At 29.3% G+C, this 18,603-nt stretch overlaps 1 protein-coding gene across 15 annotated transcripts in view; it reads right to left on the bottom strand.

Annotated features, from left to right (window-relative positions):
- Window positions 1-728: 728 nt before the first annotated feature.
- Window positions 729-18,603, bottom strand: part of LOC130899290 (CAP-Gly domain-containing linker protein 2) — a 67,534-nt gene continuing 49,659 nt past the window's right edge. For 14 of the 15 annotated variants that reach the window (XM_057809119.1, XM_057809108.1, XM_057809114.1 and 11 more), the window contains 7 exons: window positions 16,883-16,936; window positions 11,807-11,905; window positions 9,198-9,362; window positions 8,805-9,024; window positions 3,719-6,534; window positions 3,371-3,555; window positions 729-1,991 (listed from right to left, as the gene is read on the bottom strand). In XM_057809119.1, coding sequence (XP_057665102.1) covers window positions 1,727-1,991; window positions 3,371-3,555; window positions 3,719-6,534; window positions 8,805-9,024; window positions 9,198-9,362; window positions 11,807-11,905; window positions 16,883-16,936 — 3,804 coding nt within the window. In that variant the 3' untranslated portion in view covers window positions 729-1,726. The remainder of the gene's footprint in view (window positions 1,992-3,370; window positions 3,556-3,718; window positions 6,535-8,804; window positions 9,025-9,197; window positions 9,363-11,806; window positions 11,906-16,882; window positions 16,937-18,603) is intronic. The other variant, XM_057809110.1, reaches the window with a different exon arrangement.

The following is an 18,603-nucleotide window of genomic DNA, read 5'->3' as shown; positions in this document are numbered from 1 at the left end:
CATTAATCAAAAAATTACCAGCAAGAAAGTTTAGTTTACTGTTAATTTATTTTACTTTTGGTTGCTTAAACCAAGCTTTAGCTGTCTTTAGTTATATTTAAATATATGAGAGGGGTCATAAATGTAATATTAAAAATATTTTTTATTTTGTATGAGTCAATGGCTGATTTACAGATTTGCCGCCTCTGGGCTATCAATCTTTTATTTTCTTTATTGACCTCTGAAATTTGATATCTCGTTTACAATTATTTAAATTTTATTTTTTATAAATAAAATTTGAATTAATTAACTTGAGATATAATGCTTTGTATAAGATCCTAATAAAGCTTACATAATGAGTAACATTGGTATGTATTTTTTATTACATTCACAATTTAACATCAATAAAAAATCTCTGCCTAGCAAGAAAAGCTTCTCTCAGCGTTTATCAATTGTTCATGAAGAAATGTTTAAGTAAATTTCTTATTTCTTAGACTTTTTATATATGTTTATGTTTTTAAATCATCTGATATTAGGTCTCTTCTGTTACAAAATTAGTTCTTGGTAATTTTTGATAAGATATTATATATATATTATATTATATATATTATATATATATTATCTTATATATATAAGATAAGATATATATAAGGTAAGATATTTGCTGCTTCTCAAAATTTGCTGCTTTAGGCAACAGCCTATTCAATCTGCAGGTAAAACTACCATTGATAGAAGGAAAAAAAACCAAATTTAACAGAATAATTATATTTCGCATCAACAATATAATTCCATATCTACAAATTTTTAATAATTGATTTTCCTATTGGTTCAATTTACATTAAAATTCTTGATCTTCTGTACAATTTTCAGTCGAATGTCCAAATTCTAGAAAATAAAAGTATTTTACCAGAAAATGCAAATTACATAGTTTTCTTATTAATCTAATTTACATATTCAAAAATGTATCCCTTAACAAATCTAAAAAGAGGGCAATGAAGAAGATGATTGCTTACCAAACACCACCAGTGGGCCCAGAATCTATTCTTGGTGCAGCCAAAAGTGAAGCTATCACATCATTAAGAAGTCTGCTTGCAAGAAGGAGATAATTGGAAACACTTTGCAAGCAAGCTAAAGGACACAAAAATGAGTCTTCCTCCTATTTTACCAATCAACTGTTTCTATAAGAAATGTGCAAAATACCATTGGTGACTGATTGTTTAACCATCTCTATAGGTATCACAAACTATCAAAATGTCACTGGTACTTAGAGGAGGGAGAAAGTGCAGACCAAATTATCAATAAGTGCCCAGCATTCACGCTTGTGGGGTTCAAACACAGGGGCAAGCCTCAAAGTTTACCTAGTGGTGTTGAAAAGTTCAAACCAAAGTGCCCGATTAGCGTTTTCAAGGACATCAGCTTTTGGTAGTTTTAAATGAGCCATGACAGATCTATCAATAGGCATATGTGCACTGAAGTTCATACTTTTTAATTAATTATTTGGCAACAAATTCTTTAACAAAATTCGTTCGAATTGGATGTTTAAGCTACTATCTATTAAGTCCTAGTTTTGATAATTTTTACTGCTGCAAATTTAATTCCGTAATATTAAAATTGTATGAAAAGAATTTTTTATATTTGAATCTTTTAATAAATAATAGTATTAAATAATGGAATTGATTTAGTTTAATGGAAAGAATTTATTATGATTAACAATACTGATCAGTTTTCAGAGTTCAAGAGGAATGAGTTATCCTAACTTAATAATTAAGTTAACAAAAGTGAATAAAAACTTGAAAGTCTTTAAAAGTAAATTTATTTTCGACATACCTTCACATAAATCACAATAGTCCCGTGGTGGCGGTTTAATTTTAGTTTCTTTGTCAGCTTGATTAATAGGTGGTTCATCTTCACCTTGAGTGGGACAATCTTCCGTTTCGTGAAGATCAAATTCTTCACATATATCGCAATACATTCTAGGAGGTACTTGCTTTGAATCCATTTTGAAACCTAGCCTACAGAACAAACAGCATTATTAAAATATGCGACAAAAAATTGGTTCAGCATTAAATATTTCAATATATGCAGTGATAGGAGAAAACAAAAAATCAAAGAATTATTCCATAAAGTAAGATAATAATAATGACAGAATAGAAAAAATTAAAAGAATGATTAAAGAGAAGCCATTAAGCAAAACAAAACAAGAGTCTAGATCAGAGAAAGCTACATTGGTTCTGCGGTATTACAGTTTGTTCTTGCTGTTGAGATGGGCAAGAAAAACTTTGGAGCGGAGTCTAGTTACATTGGTTCTGCAAGATTATAGTTTTGCCTTTGCCATTGAGATAGACAAAAAAATCAATTATTTTCAGCAAATGGAGAGAAAGCCTTAAATAATTAGAACAAAGGTGACAGACGGAGACAAAGAATTAGATGAAAGTTTGAAGGAGAAGAAGCATTGATGTAGTGACAATTTCAGAAGAAGAGTCTCTAGGTCAGAGAATGTTACATTAGTTTTGCAATTTTCCAATTTGGTTCCTTCTATTACAATAGGCAAGAGAAATTTGGTTATTCATAACATATCTAAAGAAGATATTCTTAAATATTCAGAATAACAGTGGCAGAAGACGAAGAATAAGAAGAATGATTACAGAAAAGCCACTAAGAAAAACAAAAATGTCAAAACAAGAGTTTAGATCAGAGAAAGCCACATTGGTTTTGCATTATTACAGTTTGGTCTTGCTATTGAGATAGGCAAGAAACATTTTGAAGCGAAGTCTAGGTTACATTGGTTTCGCATGAATATAGTTTTGCCTCTGCCATTGAGATAGACAAGAAAATTAATTATTTTCAGCAGATGAAGAGAAAGCCTTAAATATTTAGAGCAGAGTCAAAGAATTAGATGAAAGTTTGAAGAAGAAACAATGACAGTGAGAAAATTGCAGAAGAAGAGTCTCTAGGTTAGAGAATGTAACATTAGTTTTGATATATTCCAGTTTGGCTCCCCTTTGGTTACATTGGATCTGTAGCTTTTAGCTTGGCCCCTACCATTGAGGTCAGTAAGAAAATTAGTTATTTACAATATGTGGAAAGACAACCTTAAGTATTTAGCCTAACTGTGACAAAAGGAGACTAAAGACTTGGAAAAGGAACGAAAGCAATGGTGTAATGGAAAAATGTCAAAAGAAGAGTCTAGACCAGAAAAAATTGGAGTTAGAAGTGGGCAAGGAATATGTTTGGTACACATAGAGATAGGAAAGACACATTAGCATAATTTCAAAGACCCAGTAGGAGGGTATTAGAAAAACTGGAACACCGGAAAAAGTGATTAGAGATTCATGAGACAAAAATAATGTAATGAAGATCGAAAAGGAGTGATTGATAAAATTAAACTTACGAAGTTAGTTCATCTACAGCAGACGAACTGTAACCCATTTCTAAAATCTCTATCCTAGCTTTCTGTTCTTCGCTTTTCTTCTGCATGTCAGCTATGATTGAATTTAAGAAATTAACTTGATTTTCGGCGAATAATTTGTCTTCCATCAATTGTTGGACATCACCCGTTGAACCATTCGGTACAACCTAGAAATATGATTTAGTTTCGTTTATGACTGTGTGATGCCCGCCAACAGCAGCAAGATTAATGTTATTGATAAATCGAATTTAATAATAAACAAAAAGAATTTATTAAAACTTTAGACTACTCACTAAAATATACAAGGGTGTCCAAAAACTATTGACTTACCTTAACAACATTATCTTTCAACATCTTTATTTCCGTAATTAATTTCTGTAACTGTAGATCTTTTGTCGCAGCAACTTCATTAATGGCGTCCAAACTCTTCTGCAATTTTTCCACTTGAATCGATTTTTTATTCAAAATATCCTTCAGATTTTCAATTTCTTTTCCAGATTTTTCACTCTGCGTCGTCTGAGATTCGCATTCTATTTTATATTTAATCAAATCTTCGTTCTTAACTCGAAGTTCTTCTACAATTTTTTCTAGATTAACAATAGTTTCTTCACTACGAGTTTTATAAGTTTCGTGCTCGATTTCTTTTTCTTTTATACGATCAGTAACTTCCTTAGCAGTTTGTAAATCTCGATTCAATTTCTCGTTTTCTGTAGATAGTTTTTCGATAAGTTTATTACATTCCGAAATTTCTTCTTTTACGGCTTCACTTTCACTTTTAACTTTATTCAAATCTTCTAACTTATTCGTAAGTTGAAGTTGTGTTTCTTTATAAGAAGACACTTCCTTACCGACATCTTCCAATTTATTTATTCTCTCTTTCAATTCCGATATTTCTTTATCTTTATTTTCAATTTTTGTTAATAAATCCGATACTTGAATTTCGAATTCGTCGTGTTCTTCTAGTACTCTCTTTAACTTATTCTCACTTTCAATTCGTATTTCTTCTATTTTTGTTTCTAGTTCTTCGTTTCTTTTATTTAAGTTGTCATTTTCTTCGGCTTTTTTAGCGACCATTTTATTAGCTTCGGTTAATTCTTCTGTTTTATTAGCGATTCTGTTATTAGCTTCGTTTAATTCTTCAGTTATTTTAGCGATTTTGTTATTAGCTTCGTTTAATTCTTCTGTTATTTTAGCGATTTTGTTATTAGCTTCGTTTAATTCTTCTGTTATTTTAGCGATTTTGTTATTAGCTTCGGTTAATTCTTCTGTTTTATTAGCGATTTTATTATTAGCTTCGGTTAATTCTTTTGTTTTATTAGCGATTCTGTTATTAGCTTCGGTTAATTCTTCAGATATTTTAGTGACGTTATTATTAGTTTCTGTTATTAATTTTTCGATTTCTTCTTTTTGAAGTGTGATTTGATTTTTTAAATCGTCGTTTTCTTTCTTTAAATCATTATCAGTTTGTTGTTTATCTGTCAATATAGTTTCTATATCTTTATTTTTATTAATTATATCAGTTTGTAAAGATTTTATTAATTCGTCGTTTTTAATTTCTTTTTCTGTCATTATATTTATTTTATTATCTAATTCTTTACATAGATTTTCTTTTTCTTGTACTGAGATTTGAAATCGTTCGATTATGTTTGTATTTTCTTTATTAATTTTATTTAAATTTTCAATATCGTTATTTAATTTGTAAATTGTTTCTGATAGTTCGTCGCTTTTATTTAAATAAATATTAAGTTGTGTATCTTTTTCTAATATTTGTGAAAGTAATTTTTCTTCTTCTAATTTAAATTCACTAACCTTTACTTCTACAATTTTTTTATTTTCTTCTTTAACATTTTCTATATTTTTTTCTAAAGTTTCGATACTTTTTAATTTATTATCCAATTCAAGTGAGAGATTTTCGATTTTCAAGTCGCGTTCTTTGATATTATTAATAAATTCGTTTTTGACATCTTCTAGTTCCTTAACTTTTTCTTTTAAATTTTCTTTAATTTCATCTCTTTCTTTTTTCAAAGTCGATTCCACATCACCTAGATTTGTTTGGTATTGTTTCAAGTTACTAGATACTGATTCCAAATCAATTTTCATAATTTGTAGTTCTTTTTGCGAAGATAATATAATAGTATCTTTTTCTTCGATTTTATTGGATAAATCTTCAATTTGATTATTTTTTTCAGTTACGGTGGATTCTAAATTTTTTAATTTCATATCTAGATCATCAATCGCTTGTTTGCTTTTATCTTTCGTACTTTGTAATTCCACTTTTACGTTTTCGTAATTTTTATTTAGTTCGTTATAAGCTGCTGTTTCTTCATCTAGTTTATCTTCTTTTTCTTTAAGTTTACCTCTGTAACCTTCCAATTCTATTTCTTTTGATTTTAAATTTTCTTCTAGTTGTTTTTTCAGATTATCCAAATTACAATTGGACGTTTCTAATTCTACTTTTAACAAATTTAATTTTTCTTTATACATTTGACAATCTTCTTCTCGACTTTTTATAGTATCGTTGAGCTTGACAATTTCTGTATCTTTCGATTGTAAAATTTCTGCTTCTAATTTCAATTTATCTAATTCTTTAACGAGTAGTTCATGTTCAGTTTGAAGTTGGACATAGTTTTCCTCTTTGGAGGTTAATTTTTCCAAATTTTCATTATTTATGGTAATCTGTTGATTTAGCTTTTCATTTTCGGTTTCTTTTTCTTTCAAAAGTTGACGAAGTGAAATTAATTCTTGTTCGATATCCGATGAATTGGATTCTTTTGTTTTTAGAACGTCTTGGATGTTTTCTAAATCGAAAATTTTTGCACTCAGTTCCATTTTCAGTCTTTCCATTTCTCTTTCCAAATTAGACTCCGCAGTAAATTTTTCGTTAATCAAGTTTGCTAAGTTCGTCGATTTTTCTTCTAGTTGTTTGTTGATAATTTCTTTTTCTTGTTTTAATGCGTTTACATCCTTTTCCCTTTCATTATATATTTTTTCTAGCTCGCTATATCTACTCAGGTTTTCTTCCAACTGTTTTTTAAAATCTGCTGTTGTTCTTGAAATTTCTTGGTTAAGTACATTAACTAATTCATTCTTTTCATTTAAATCCGCTTTGCAGTGATCAATTTCATCTTGTAAAGATTTAATCAGTACTGAAAATAAATAAAATATATTATTATATTATAAATAACTACCCCACATTATTTGTTTGTGAGGCTAATATACGAATTTACATTGTTTTTTAAGCACTACTACACTTGTTTATTAGAATAAGATGAAACTAAATATGTTTTTAACAAAAGTTTTATTAACCTGTACCTCAGGAATTGTAAATAAAAGCACGAACAAGTTTATAGAAGAAAGGAATGAAAACATAAAACAGATACTAGAAAAGTGACTGTGTCATCAAATATAAATTACTAGATCTAGAGAAAAAGAAAAGAAAATTTATACAAGGTGGAAATGGCACAATTAGAACAAATAAATGACATGGCAATATTCAACATAATAATATTAATTAAAATAGAGGAAATCGACAAGAAAATATAAGAAAGAAATTAAAGATATAGAGAGAAAATTTATATAAGAAGTATAAACATATATAAACAAGAATACAAAAAGAAGAAATGAAAACATGAAGAAGACAGGCATTAGAAGAGTGATTACTGTGGATTAAACGGAAATTACTAGATGAAAAGAAGAAGAAAAAGACATTTTAGAAGGTGGGAGTGACATAATCAGACAAATAAATGACATTACAACATATAATATTAAAAGAAATGAACAAGAAAATATGAGAAGTAGATCAAGGATATAGAGAGGAAATTTATAGAAGAAGCATAAACATAAATAAACATATAAACAAGAATACAGAAAGAAGAAATGAAGACGTGAAGAAGACAAGCAATAGAAGAGTGAAGATAGTGATTTTAAATTGAAATTACTAGATGAAAAGAAGAAAAGACATTTTAGAAGGTGGGAGTGATGAGGAAATAAAAGAAAAAAAATCATACTATCTGTGTTAAAATTAATAGAAGTATCAAGAGGATAAAATAATACAAATATAGATAATGGAATTGTTACAGTAACAGAAAGAAAAGAAAAAAAAAAAACAGAAATTTCAGAAGAGGAAAATGGCATAAAAAATAGACTTTCGATAGAGAATTAAATGTACACCAAGTAAAAAAAAAGTTTGTTGGTTTCGGAAAGGACAGCAAGGAAATGCTATTTAGTGAAAATTAGTAGAACAATTATAAAAATATCAGAAAAATGATGAGATAAAAAATATTGTTTATTGCCTTTCGATAAACAACCCTACTGAACTACCCCTGTTAAAATGAATTAAACAGTATAAATTTACAAACAAAAAAAAGTATACAGAAAGTCTGCAATGGTTCTGTGGAAACAAATCAACTATGGGTTATCCTTAGAAGAAGGGCTTCAATGACTAAGGACTTTATAGACTCGCTAGAAGCCTATGACATGTAAATGAAACCATTTCGCACCTCCACTCAAATAGAATCATAAAAACTTCACTTATCAGATGATAATTCGAAAATTTGCTAAGTTACTGCAATAGTAGCTATTTACATGACATTATTTGGGATTAGTTTTTTGAAGTTTTGACTTATGACACTATTTGAGCAAATCTGCGGTTTGTATGGCATTTTAGAGCAGCAATTACTTATGCTGATATATTTGAACTACTATGTCTTATATTCTCATATACTGAGACAAGTATTGATATATTTGAATTAGTTTCCGGCTTGTCAGTCTGCTACTGGAGTCTCTTCAATGAAATTCTGTTCATAATGACTATTTTGAGGCATGAAACATAATTATAGTATCGAATTGAAGAACAAAAGTGTCAAATAACTTTGAAGACTGTTTACAAATAGTATAAAGTGGATAAGGTCATTTAAGAAGGAGAAAAGATCTGGACGTTGTTCAGATGAAAAACAGATGAAAATGTATAGAAAGTAAACAAACTTGTTAGTTCAAACAAGAAATTCAGTATTTAAGAATTTAGAGAAGAAAGAAACATGAAAAATGGGCCAACGTTTTTATTCACGTGTTTTTGCTGGCTAAAAGTCTTCCATATCCTGATTAATCAACAGATTTAGTACCATGTGAGTTCTGGGTCTATTGGAAAAATAAAAAAATTGCCAACAAGGAAATGTTTTCACATTGAGAAGGTCACAACAATGCAGATAGAAGAAGCCTTCCAGTTATTGATTCAAATAATTATTTTTTTGTCTCCTACCTACCTACATCTCATATGTTTTCATTTAACTGTTATTTAATCGGTTTTTCACTAATTATTAAATATTTTTCAGAATAACTAGTCCGGTTACAGTATTCTAGAGAAGTGGAAATATACATTCTTATTTTTTAATGGGACAACCTTTATAAATGACCGTACCTGCTGTACTAGCATGATCTCCTTCCAAAATGATTTGTTGACTCCTGGATTGTTGCAGTTGCTCCTTTAGAAAATCTATTTCCTCTTTATATTTTATCAAATTTTCTTCGGCTTCGAATAATTTATTGGCATCTGTTTCCATGTTATCGATTTTCTGTTTTTCGCATAATAGTTGTTTTTCCAGTTCGTTAATTTTCATTAAACTGTCTTTATCTTTCGTCTGAAATAAAAATAAGGTATGTGTGTGTGTGAGAGAGAGAGAGGTTGGTTGTTTTTTTTATGGTAGGATTGTGGAAGAGATTTCTTGTTTAGCCCTGATATAGGAATTACTCCTCTGCAGAGCCGGATTTAGAAATAAAGTTATAAAATCCATTGCAAAATTAAAATTCTAACCTCTAAATCGTCTTTAGAAATAACCGTTTCTTCTAATCTGAAAAGAATATCTTCGGATTTACGTTTTTCTTCATCGAGTTGAATGGTCAATTGAGTATTTTCAGCTTTTAGTGTATTAAATAATTTCATGTCTTCTTCAAGTTTCCCAGCAATTTCTTCACGATACTAAAAAATACAATATAAATCTAATAAAATAATAAAAGTGTATGGAATAATATATATATTAATAAAAATAATAAGAAAACATTTTAGTAAGCTTACAAAGACAGTTAGAAAACAATGCTAAGCGTCATAATGGCCAATCTCAGCTATGACATTGAAGGCCAATTTTTCATAACCCTCAATTATTCAACTAATGGTTACACAGTGTTATTCTTCTTGTAATCTCATATTCTTCAATTGTTTATTTTCACCTACAAATATTCTAATTTGATCTAAGGTATCTCTTTTATTCAATTCTTATTTTTTTATTTGCTTTATGTATTTAATCCTCGAACTACCTCTTCTTCTCGTTGTAGGCAATTTCTTCTTCCATTACTTTTCTTGTTTTTCTATTTTTACTTTACTCCGGAAATATAATCATTCTACCTTTATCGTTCTTTCTTTATTTTTCTTACTCCCAATCATTCCATTTCAGGTAAAGTGTTTTTTCTTTCTTTATATCTACTATTTTTTCTTTCTTTTCTGTCTGTTGTCAATTTTTTCATTTAGTTTAGGTTTTTTCCCCATCTCTTTTATTTGCTTTATTCTTTTTATTCTCGGCCTACCTCTTTTTTTGTGGTAGTCACTTTCTCCTTCTATCACTTTTCTTGTAATTCTGTTTTCACTTTCTTGAAATATAATCATTCTACTTTAATCGTTCCTTCTTCATTTTTCTTAATCCCAATCGTTCATTAATCGGTAAAGCATTTTTCTTTCTTTCTTACATCTACTATTTTTCCACTCTTTTCTGTCTCTTGCTAATTTTTTCATTTTGTCTAGGGTTTTTTTCCTCTTCATACCCTCTTTTATTTGCTTTATTTCTTTAATTTTCGGCCTACCTCTTCTTCTAATGATTATCATCGTGCTTCCATCACTTTACTTGTAATTATTCCCTTCTAATCTTCAGTTTTCCACTCTTTTCTCTCTCTTACTAGTTTTTTCATTTTGTCTAGGGGTTTTTCCTCTTCATACCCTCTTTTATTTGCTTTATCTCTTAAATTCTCGATCTTCTAATGATTATCTTCGTGCTTCCATCAATTTATTTGTTATTCTTCCCTTCTAATCTACAATTTTCTACTCTTTTCTGTCTCTTACTAGTTTTTTCATTTTGTCTACGGGTTTTTCTTTTTCAACTCTTACCTCTTCAGTTTATTTATTTTATACTCGGTCACCTCGCCTGTTTATGATAGTTCTTTCCTTCTTCATTATACCCATCCTACTTTAACTGTTTCTTTTTCAATTTTCTTACTCCCATCCATTCAGTTCCCGTTAAAGTGTTCTTCTTTTTCCCTTATAATCACCTTCTTTCTTCCACTCATTTCTGTCTCTTGTTAATTTTTTATTTCATCTTGGGTTTTTCCTTCCTCATCCCCTATTTATTTACTCAGTTTATTCACTTTATAGTAGGGTTTCCTCTTCTTATGGTAGTCATTTTCATTTTTCTAGGTTTTTTCTTTCTCATCTTTAATCTCTTTTCCTCAGTTTACTTATTTTATACTCGGTCTACCTTTTCTTTTTATGATAGTGTCTTCCAGCTTCCAACATTTCTCTTTTAATTCAATTCTTAATTTCCGCTAAATATATCCATTATTCTTTAACCGTTTCTTCTTTATTTTTCTTACTCCTATCCATTCAATTGCCGTTAGAGTGTTCTACTTTTTCCTTATAATATCCTATTCTCCCACTCTTTCCTGTCTCTTACTTTTTTTGCATTTCTTCTAGATTTTTCCTTTCTTTTCCCCTCTCTCTTTTATTTGCTTCATCCATTTAATTATTCTGTTGATTATAGTCACCATTTGCTTCCTTCACTTTTCTTATAATCCTGCTTCTACATTTCTAAAGCATATTCAAACCAATTCAGATGTTTCCTTTCATTTTTTTTTAATTATCAATTCTTGGGTTTGCTATTTTTCTCATGTTCTCATTTTTACTGCATTTTTTTTTCTCCGCTATGGTTAGGTACTTTTTTTTCTATGTTTAATTTGATTGGTATCCTTATTGTATTGTGATTCTTAATTCTTTTTTACTCAATGTGTAATACCATGTCATTGATTTTTTCACCTATTTTTTTATTTTTGTCTCTATTTTTTCTATAATTTATGATTATATGTAGTTCCAGTATATTCCAGTGTCTCATATTTGCATAATTTGTTGGTATTTAGATATATTCATTCTAAATAATCAAATCCAGAAAAAAAACACACATGATTTATTTAAATTTTCATCTCAAATGATTCTGAATACGGCCCTGTCTATAGTAAAATAAATAAAGTGAAATAAAGATTTCAACTATCATTATATCGAGCTATAGTTTTAATTTTTCTTCTTAAGGTCTCTAGTGGTCGTTATACTATTAAAAAAAATAAAAATTTCTACTTTTCATTTTTTTTTTCAAATTTTGGACTCACCTTTTTAAATTGTTGTTCGACTGTAGTGAGTTTATTTTCAGTTTCTTCCCGTTCTTTTAGTAGTTGCTCTATATGTTGTTGTTTCTCTTTTAAAACATCCTATCAAGTAAATAAATAATTTAAAAATGTATACAGTGTGTTTCCAAATTCTTGCGACAAAATTCAGGAAGTGATAATTAAATCAACATGGGTATTTACTCAATATACCAACCCTTTATGAGATGCCATAAAAGGTGGTGACTATAAATTATTTTTTTTTTCAAAAATTTCAATAAATGATTTAAAATGAAGTAAGGGTTGTTAATTTTACCCCCGTATAATATAACAGGAATAAATTTCTTTAATTCCTTATTTCTTGGACCTTTTGATATATAAATGCTTTTAAATATTTTTGATTTTGGGTCTCTTCTGTTTCAAAATTAGTTTTTTTTAATGATTTTTGAAAGAAAGATAAAATTTGACGTTTCGACTTTTCTTTAAGTATTTATCAAAATATTCTGATATCATTAAAAAACTAATTTTAAAACAGAAGTGACCTAAAATCAAAAATATTTAGAAGCATTAATAACAGAATATCAAGATTCTACTTTTACTGAAATTTTAAAAAAAACTCAATTTCAGTCAATACCTTTTAAGGGTGATATCTCGAAAAGGGAATTTTTTTTTATAGGAAAGACCCTTTTTTAATTTCATACCTTCTGAATTTTTGCATGAATTTAGAAACACCCTGTATTTTTATATATAATGCATATAATAGCAAAACCTCTCATAAATAAAATTTACAAATTAATTTCATATTATTTGAGTGTTCCACAAGGTTCAAAAATGAGAACTTTCAATTGAAATATCATTCGATTATGATCTAATTATAGTTTAATTAAATTCCAAGCCAGATCACTAAATTTTTAATAAGTATTGAATCAAAAATTAGAAAAAAAATTCAAAAAGTGTACAAGGTCATCCCTATTTTATTTTGAGAAAAATTCCATTTATTTTTTTTTCTATTTACCAATTTTGTGTTCGATTTATTTATATAAAATTTACTAGGAAAGTTTGTTACTAAAATGTAAGTTTTTAATTGTTTTTGTTACAGGGAGTATCCGAAAAGTTATATGAATATTCGGTAAGAGTATGATAGGTCACCCCAGGACGATCATCATGAAACTCTATACATAGACTAGGGATGATACGAGAAATCGATTTATCATATCCGTTTTATGCGGAAATATTTACTTCCGGAGACACCGGAAGTGGCCATTATCTCAGGAAGGCAAGCAGATATCGAACCATGGATAACTTTGTTCGTTAGATCTCATCAAGATCTATCTGTGAAAAATCAATAGAAAAAATGGATATTTGGTAACTTTTGTAAGGTTAGGTTGATAAAAATGATGCATTTTCATACTTTTTTCACAGAAACTCTTCTGCGCTTGCGTCAGTCATCATGACTTTTCACACAGATATAGATCGATTTATCTTATTATCAATAGTCTATATATAGAGTTTCATCATCGTCGAGGGATGGCTTATCATACTCTTTAATACCGAATATTTTTTTTAATTTGGATATTTTTAGGTTAAGTATATGTCATATGAAGAATTGTTACATGTAGTCATTTTGGGACACTTTAAGTAGTAGTTTCCTCCAAACCATGATTTATTTAGCTTGGGATTTGATAACTATCTGAAATTTTTGAAAGTGTATATACATATTTTTGAATTTTGAAATTTTAAAAGAAATTCAAGAAAGCACGCAGACTAAAATAATAAGGAGACGTTTACACAATAAAGGGAGAGGATACACTAAGGAAAATAACAGAAGAGAAACCAGTTGTAGATATATTAAGGATAATAACCGAAAGAAAATAGACCAAAAACAAGATGGAGAGATTAGGTTAATGTGGATTTCATATCAAGGAAAGAAAAATAGAAAAAACATTTAGATTTGATCCTTCATGGGAAATAGATCGGCAAGACATTTCCTTAGGATGTGACTAAAACTTCTAAAACTGACTAAATCATTTTTAGCTTTCTTTCTTCAAAATCCTTTTAATTTTCACCAGTACGCCGTGTTTTACAATTGGGATTTCACATGGATCTAACATCCTTTCTTCCTTTGACCTGCGCACAAACACTCTTCCACCCAAAAACCTGAAACTCCCTAAAATCATTTCGCAATTTTGATGTATTCAATTTTTATGTTCTACAGCTCACTTTACTGATCAATTCATTAGGTTTATCTTCAGCGGTTGTGTTTTTTTGAGATCGCCCTGAACGTTTTTTATCGGCAAACCTCCAAAAAGACGCTTAGAAACACGAAAAAGTGACTAGAATCGTACTAATGACTGATAATGGTCGATCTACAAGTTTTAGAGGTTATGAAAATTTAATAGCATATTCTTCAACTATTTTGTAAAGCTGTCCGAAATTTCCAATGCGTTTTCCGGCCGAGCGGGAAATTTTGGAAAATTATTTTCATGGTATTATGACTCGCCGCTGTGATAAAAACATACCAAATACCAACAACGCCGTCGCAATCGGCTCTTCCACCAATTTTAGACTTGCATTATAACAGAACAGGACCGGCTTCACAGTCCATGCCGTGGACGAGTTCGTTAACAATATTTCGTAGATGAATGCACAAGTTAAAACTCGCAACTACCGGCTGATTTCTTTATTATTCTTCAACTTTTAATTATTTCTTCTTTTTCCATTTCAATGTGCGAAATCATAATAACATGAATACATGGTGGTTGCATATTTTTTTACGTTGTAGTTCACGATACGTCGAGGTATTTTTAATGGTACGATTATTTTTGCTTGGACTATGAAGACTTTCAATTAATACACGAGCTTCAACCGATAGTTCCTTGGTTTTACCAATTTTAAAACTTACAAGTCTAATCTTACGAGAACCAATACAATTCCTATATTAACACCGAAGAAATAATTGAAATTTAGAGAATAATAAAGATACCAGCCGGTAGTTGCAAGTTTTAACTTGTGCATTCATTTAAAAAATATTGTTAACGAACTCGTCTACGACATGGACGGTAAAGCAGGTACCGTTCTGGTATAATTCAAGTCTAAAATTGGCGAATTCTCCTGGCGTTTTTGGTATTGCCTTCATTACATGTTTTTATCACATTTTTTTTTAACTTATACCTAGGAAGGTCTTTTTATTTACTTGTTTATTTTCTAGAATTATATAAATATATATATATATATATATATATATATATATATATATATATATATATATATATCACATCTGATGCATGTAGAGCCTCTCTTGTATAATGTTTTGTGAATTACTTGCAAAACAAACATTTGTTAACATAAAAACTAATCCTTAAATCAATTTCTACTGTAACACTACACGAACATTCATAATTACACTGTCTGGACCTTCGACCTTTCCAAATATTGCCGGCTCGAAGGACCATAAAGGGTTATTGTTTAAAACAAACAGAATTCACAATTATATAAGTTTTGTTTTTGACTCGGAGGCTACAGTGAAGAAAAAGCCACGCGTATGTCTTGATGAGACTTCTCCAGTGAGACACACCTCGTTTTAGGTCTGTTGGTCAATTTATCTTTAGTCTTTGGTGGTTTTCCTTGCATCAATGGTTAGAGTTAGGGGATTAACGTGTGATTCTAACCTTCGGCTTCTTCTACTGTTGCAATTAGAAGGTCTTCGTGCTTCATCTGATTTGAAACATACCAGGGAGCATCGATAATTGCTCGCAGAACCATAGGCTATATTCGATTTGCTGGCACAGTCCCACGTGAGATTGGAATGATGACAGTCTTGATTTTATTTTGTGTGATCAACAAACTTGAAGATTGTTAAATAGAATTATGAGACAGCTGAGCTAAAAAATTTTTTGGTACCAAAAGCTAGTTATTAGGAATAAGAAGATATGGTTGTAGTTTTCAATGCAGCCCAATAATTGTCAAATCTAATCCTGAATAAAAACCTAAGAATATGTTATACCCCTTACTAGAACTTAAAAGGGGTAGGTGGCTCAAATTGAGACATGCCATATACAATTTGCACTTGCGGTGGAAATACTTCGGATACAGATTCAGTTAAAACGACAGATATAATGAAAAATTGAAGCGAAAAGTGATAAGTAGTAAAATAATTAACGGAAATGATTCATTTGCGAAGGTTAACAGGGAAAGTGGGCTGGATAAGGGAAAGGACGAAGACAGAGAAATTGGTAATGAAAATAATGAACAAGAAAAAATTGAATTGGTATCACATGGTTATAATACAGGAAAAGAAAAACTGGAAACAGTGAACAAAAAAAAAACTGAATCATCATCGGGCATTTGAAACGGTTAGAAGAAGAATATAGTGAAAGATTTAATTTGTGTGATTAGTAATGGGCCAAAGTTTAGCAAACGTGAATTATTTTAATCATATGTAAGATCAAATGTAAAGTACGAGTCTAGTCAAGCTACGAAAGTTAACAAATTAGAGAACAAAATTATTCCTCAGAGAAACTGAAGCCTAGATATAAGAAAATTGTAGATCATCACCAAATTTGAATATAGAATAGAAACGAAGAAGACCTGTTTTGTATAATCTTAGCACACGCAATATATCAAATGATTTCAAGATGGATTGCTGTGGTTCTTTAAACTATTACAAAGAAAAGGTGTCTTTGAAAAAGTCGATAGGTATGACTTTGTTTAAAAATCAGTTTCCGATTGAATCGAAGAGGAGAAAAGTATTAAATTGAAATATTTTATCAATTTTTTTATATAAAAAAACATTTTTCATTATATTTATTTATTTAAACAAAATATGTGAGGGAAAAAGGATGGGAGCAAAAAATGCATCGTTTTATTTCAGCAAAGCAGAAGGTAATAAGGTGAATAAACAAAAACAATGTAAGTAAATTTTATTCCAATTATAACAAATAAATAAAACTAAATTTATTAATTTTTCACAAAAAGCACTTGTTAAATGTAAAAAATACATTTTTATCAAAATGTTAATACCATAAAATATATCGAGGTTCTGCTATTTTTGTTAAAACTCTTCAATAATTAATAAGTGGTTACCTGCAATGCTGTTCTTGTTGGTATTGGTGTCGTCGTTGATTTTGTTGGAGACTTCTATCGAAAAAATAAAAAAAAAATGTGACTAATTTTTAAATTTCACTCAAAATTGTTTTACAAACCGACAGAATCTAAAGGAAACGTGATAGAAAGCTCAATCAATAATAAAATAGAATATATTTGAGACAAAAATAAACGAGGACCTGGTTTAGAGACAATATTGGGACTGTAAAGGCTTTAATTGATCATTTGGCTGACTTTTATAGAAAATCCTTCCATAATTATGGAACAAGGCAGAAATTGGTACCACAATAACTACCACAAAAAATATTGCAGTCATTAAAAGGAAGCCAAATTCCATAACAATGTGGACATAATAAGAAAGATAAAGATAATATAGATGATTAAATACAAGGAGGATATAATACAAAAAAAAATAAGATAAGCATTTGACGAGATTGATACAATGGGAAGAAAATTGATTATAGTCCAACATGTTAAAAAAAATAAGGTCAAGGTCGAGGTGAATATATAGGAGGAAAGGAAATAAAATGAAAGCGGATGAAGAGGTGGATTCAAAAAGAAATAAGACACGATAAAGGCTACAAAAGAGTTGGATACAGTAGAAACAAAATTAAAAAGACAAGTAGCGCAGTACATATAGTAGAAAAGAGCAAAAACGAAGATCGAGTTGAATATTGTAGGAAACAAAATAAAAGAGAAATGATGAGGTCGATATAGTAGAAATAAAATAAAATTAAAGGCAATAAAAAGGTATTTATAAAGGGAAATAAAATAAGAAAAAGGGAAAGGAGAGGCGAATATTGTAGGGAAGAAAATGAAAGAGAAACTAATAGGGAACATTTTAAAGATGAGGTGGATATAGTAGAAAAAACATGATATCAAGGTTCAAGTCAATATAGAAGTAAAGAAAAAAAAACTGAAGAAAATAACGAGGTGGATACACTAGAAAATAAAATAAAACACAAACGTCGAGGATATAGTAGAAAAAAACATAAGATCTTGTCGTAGTGATTATAGGAGGTAAGAAAATAAACTTAAAGCAATGACAAGGTGGATTTAAAAGGAAATAAAAAATGGAAAAGGGTAAAGACGAGGTGAACATAGTAGAAAAGATAATAAAAGGAAAAAAAAATATGGAATGAAGAGGTGTATATATTAGAAAAGAACATAAGTTCAAAGTCGAAATGAATGCAGGAAGAAGGAAAATAAAATTAAAACCCACGAAGAAATGGATTTAGAAGCTTTTAAAATAAGATAAAGGGCAAAGACGAAATAAATAAATTGAGACAGATGATAAATGATAAAAAAAATGATTAGGTGGATATAGTAGAATAGAACATAATATCAAGGTCGAAGAGAATAGGGGAGGAGAGAAAATGGGATTAAAATCAATAAAAAGGTGTATTTAGAAGAAGATAAATGGCGAGAAAGAGGTGAAGATAGTAGGAAAGATAATAAACGATAAAAAAGAAATAAGGGGAGTGAATGTGAATATTGTATGAAAGAGAATATAAAACAAATGATGAGGTGCATGTAGTAGAAAATGAAATTAAAATCGATGAAAAAGGAAATGGAATAATATAAAGACCAATGACGAGATAAATATAGTAGGAAAGGTAATAAATAATAAAAAAACAAATGATAAGGTGGATAAAGTAATAAAAACATAATATTAGAGTCGAAGTGGATACAGGAGGAAA

Source organism: Diorhabda carinulata, chromosome 11 (assembly GCF_026250575.1).
Source record: "Diorhabda carinulata isolate Delta chromosome 11, icDioCari1.1, whole genome shotgun sequence".
NCBI classification, from domain to species: Eukaryota; Metazoa; Arthropoda; class Insecta; order Coleoptera; family Chrysomelidae; genus Diorhabda; species Diorhabda carinulata.
Note: the sequence above shows the minus strand (reverse complement) of the source record. Positions and strands in the feature narration are given on the sequence as shown.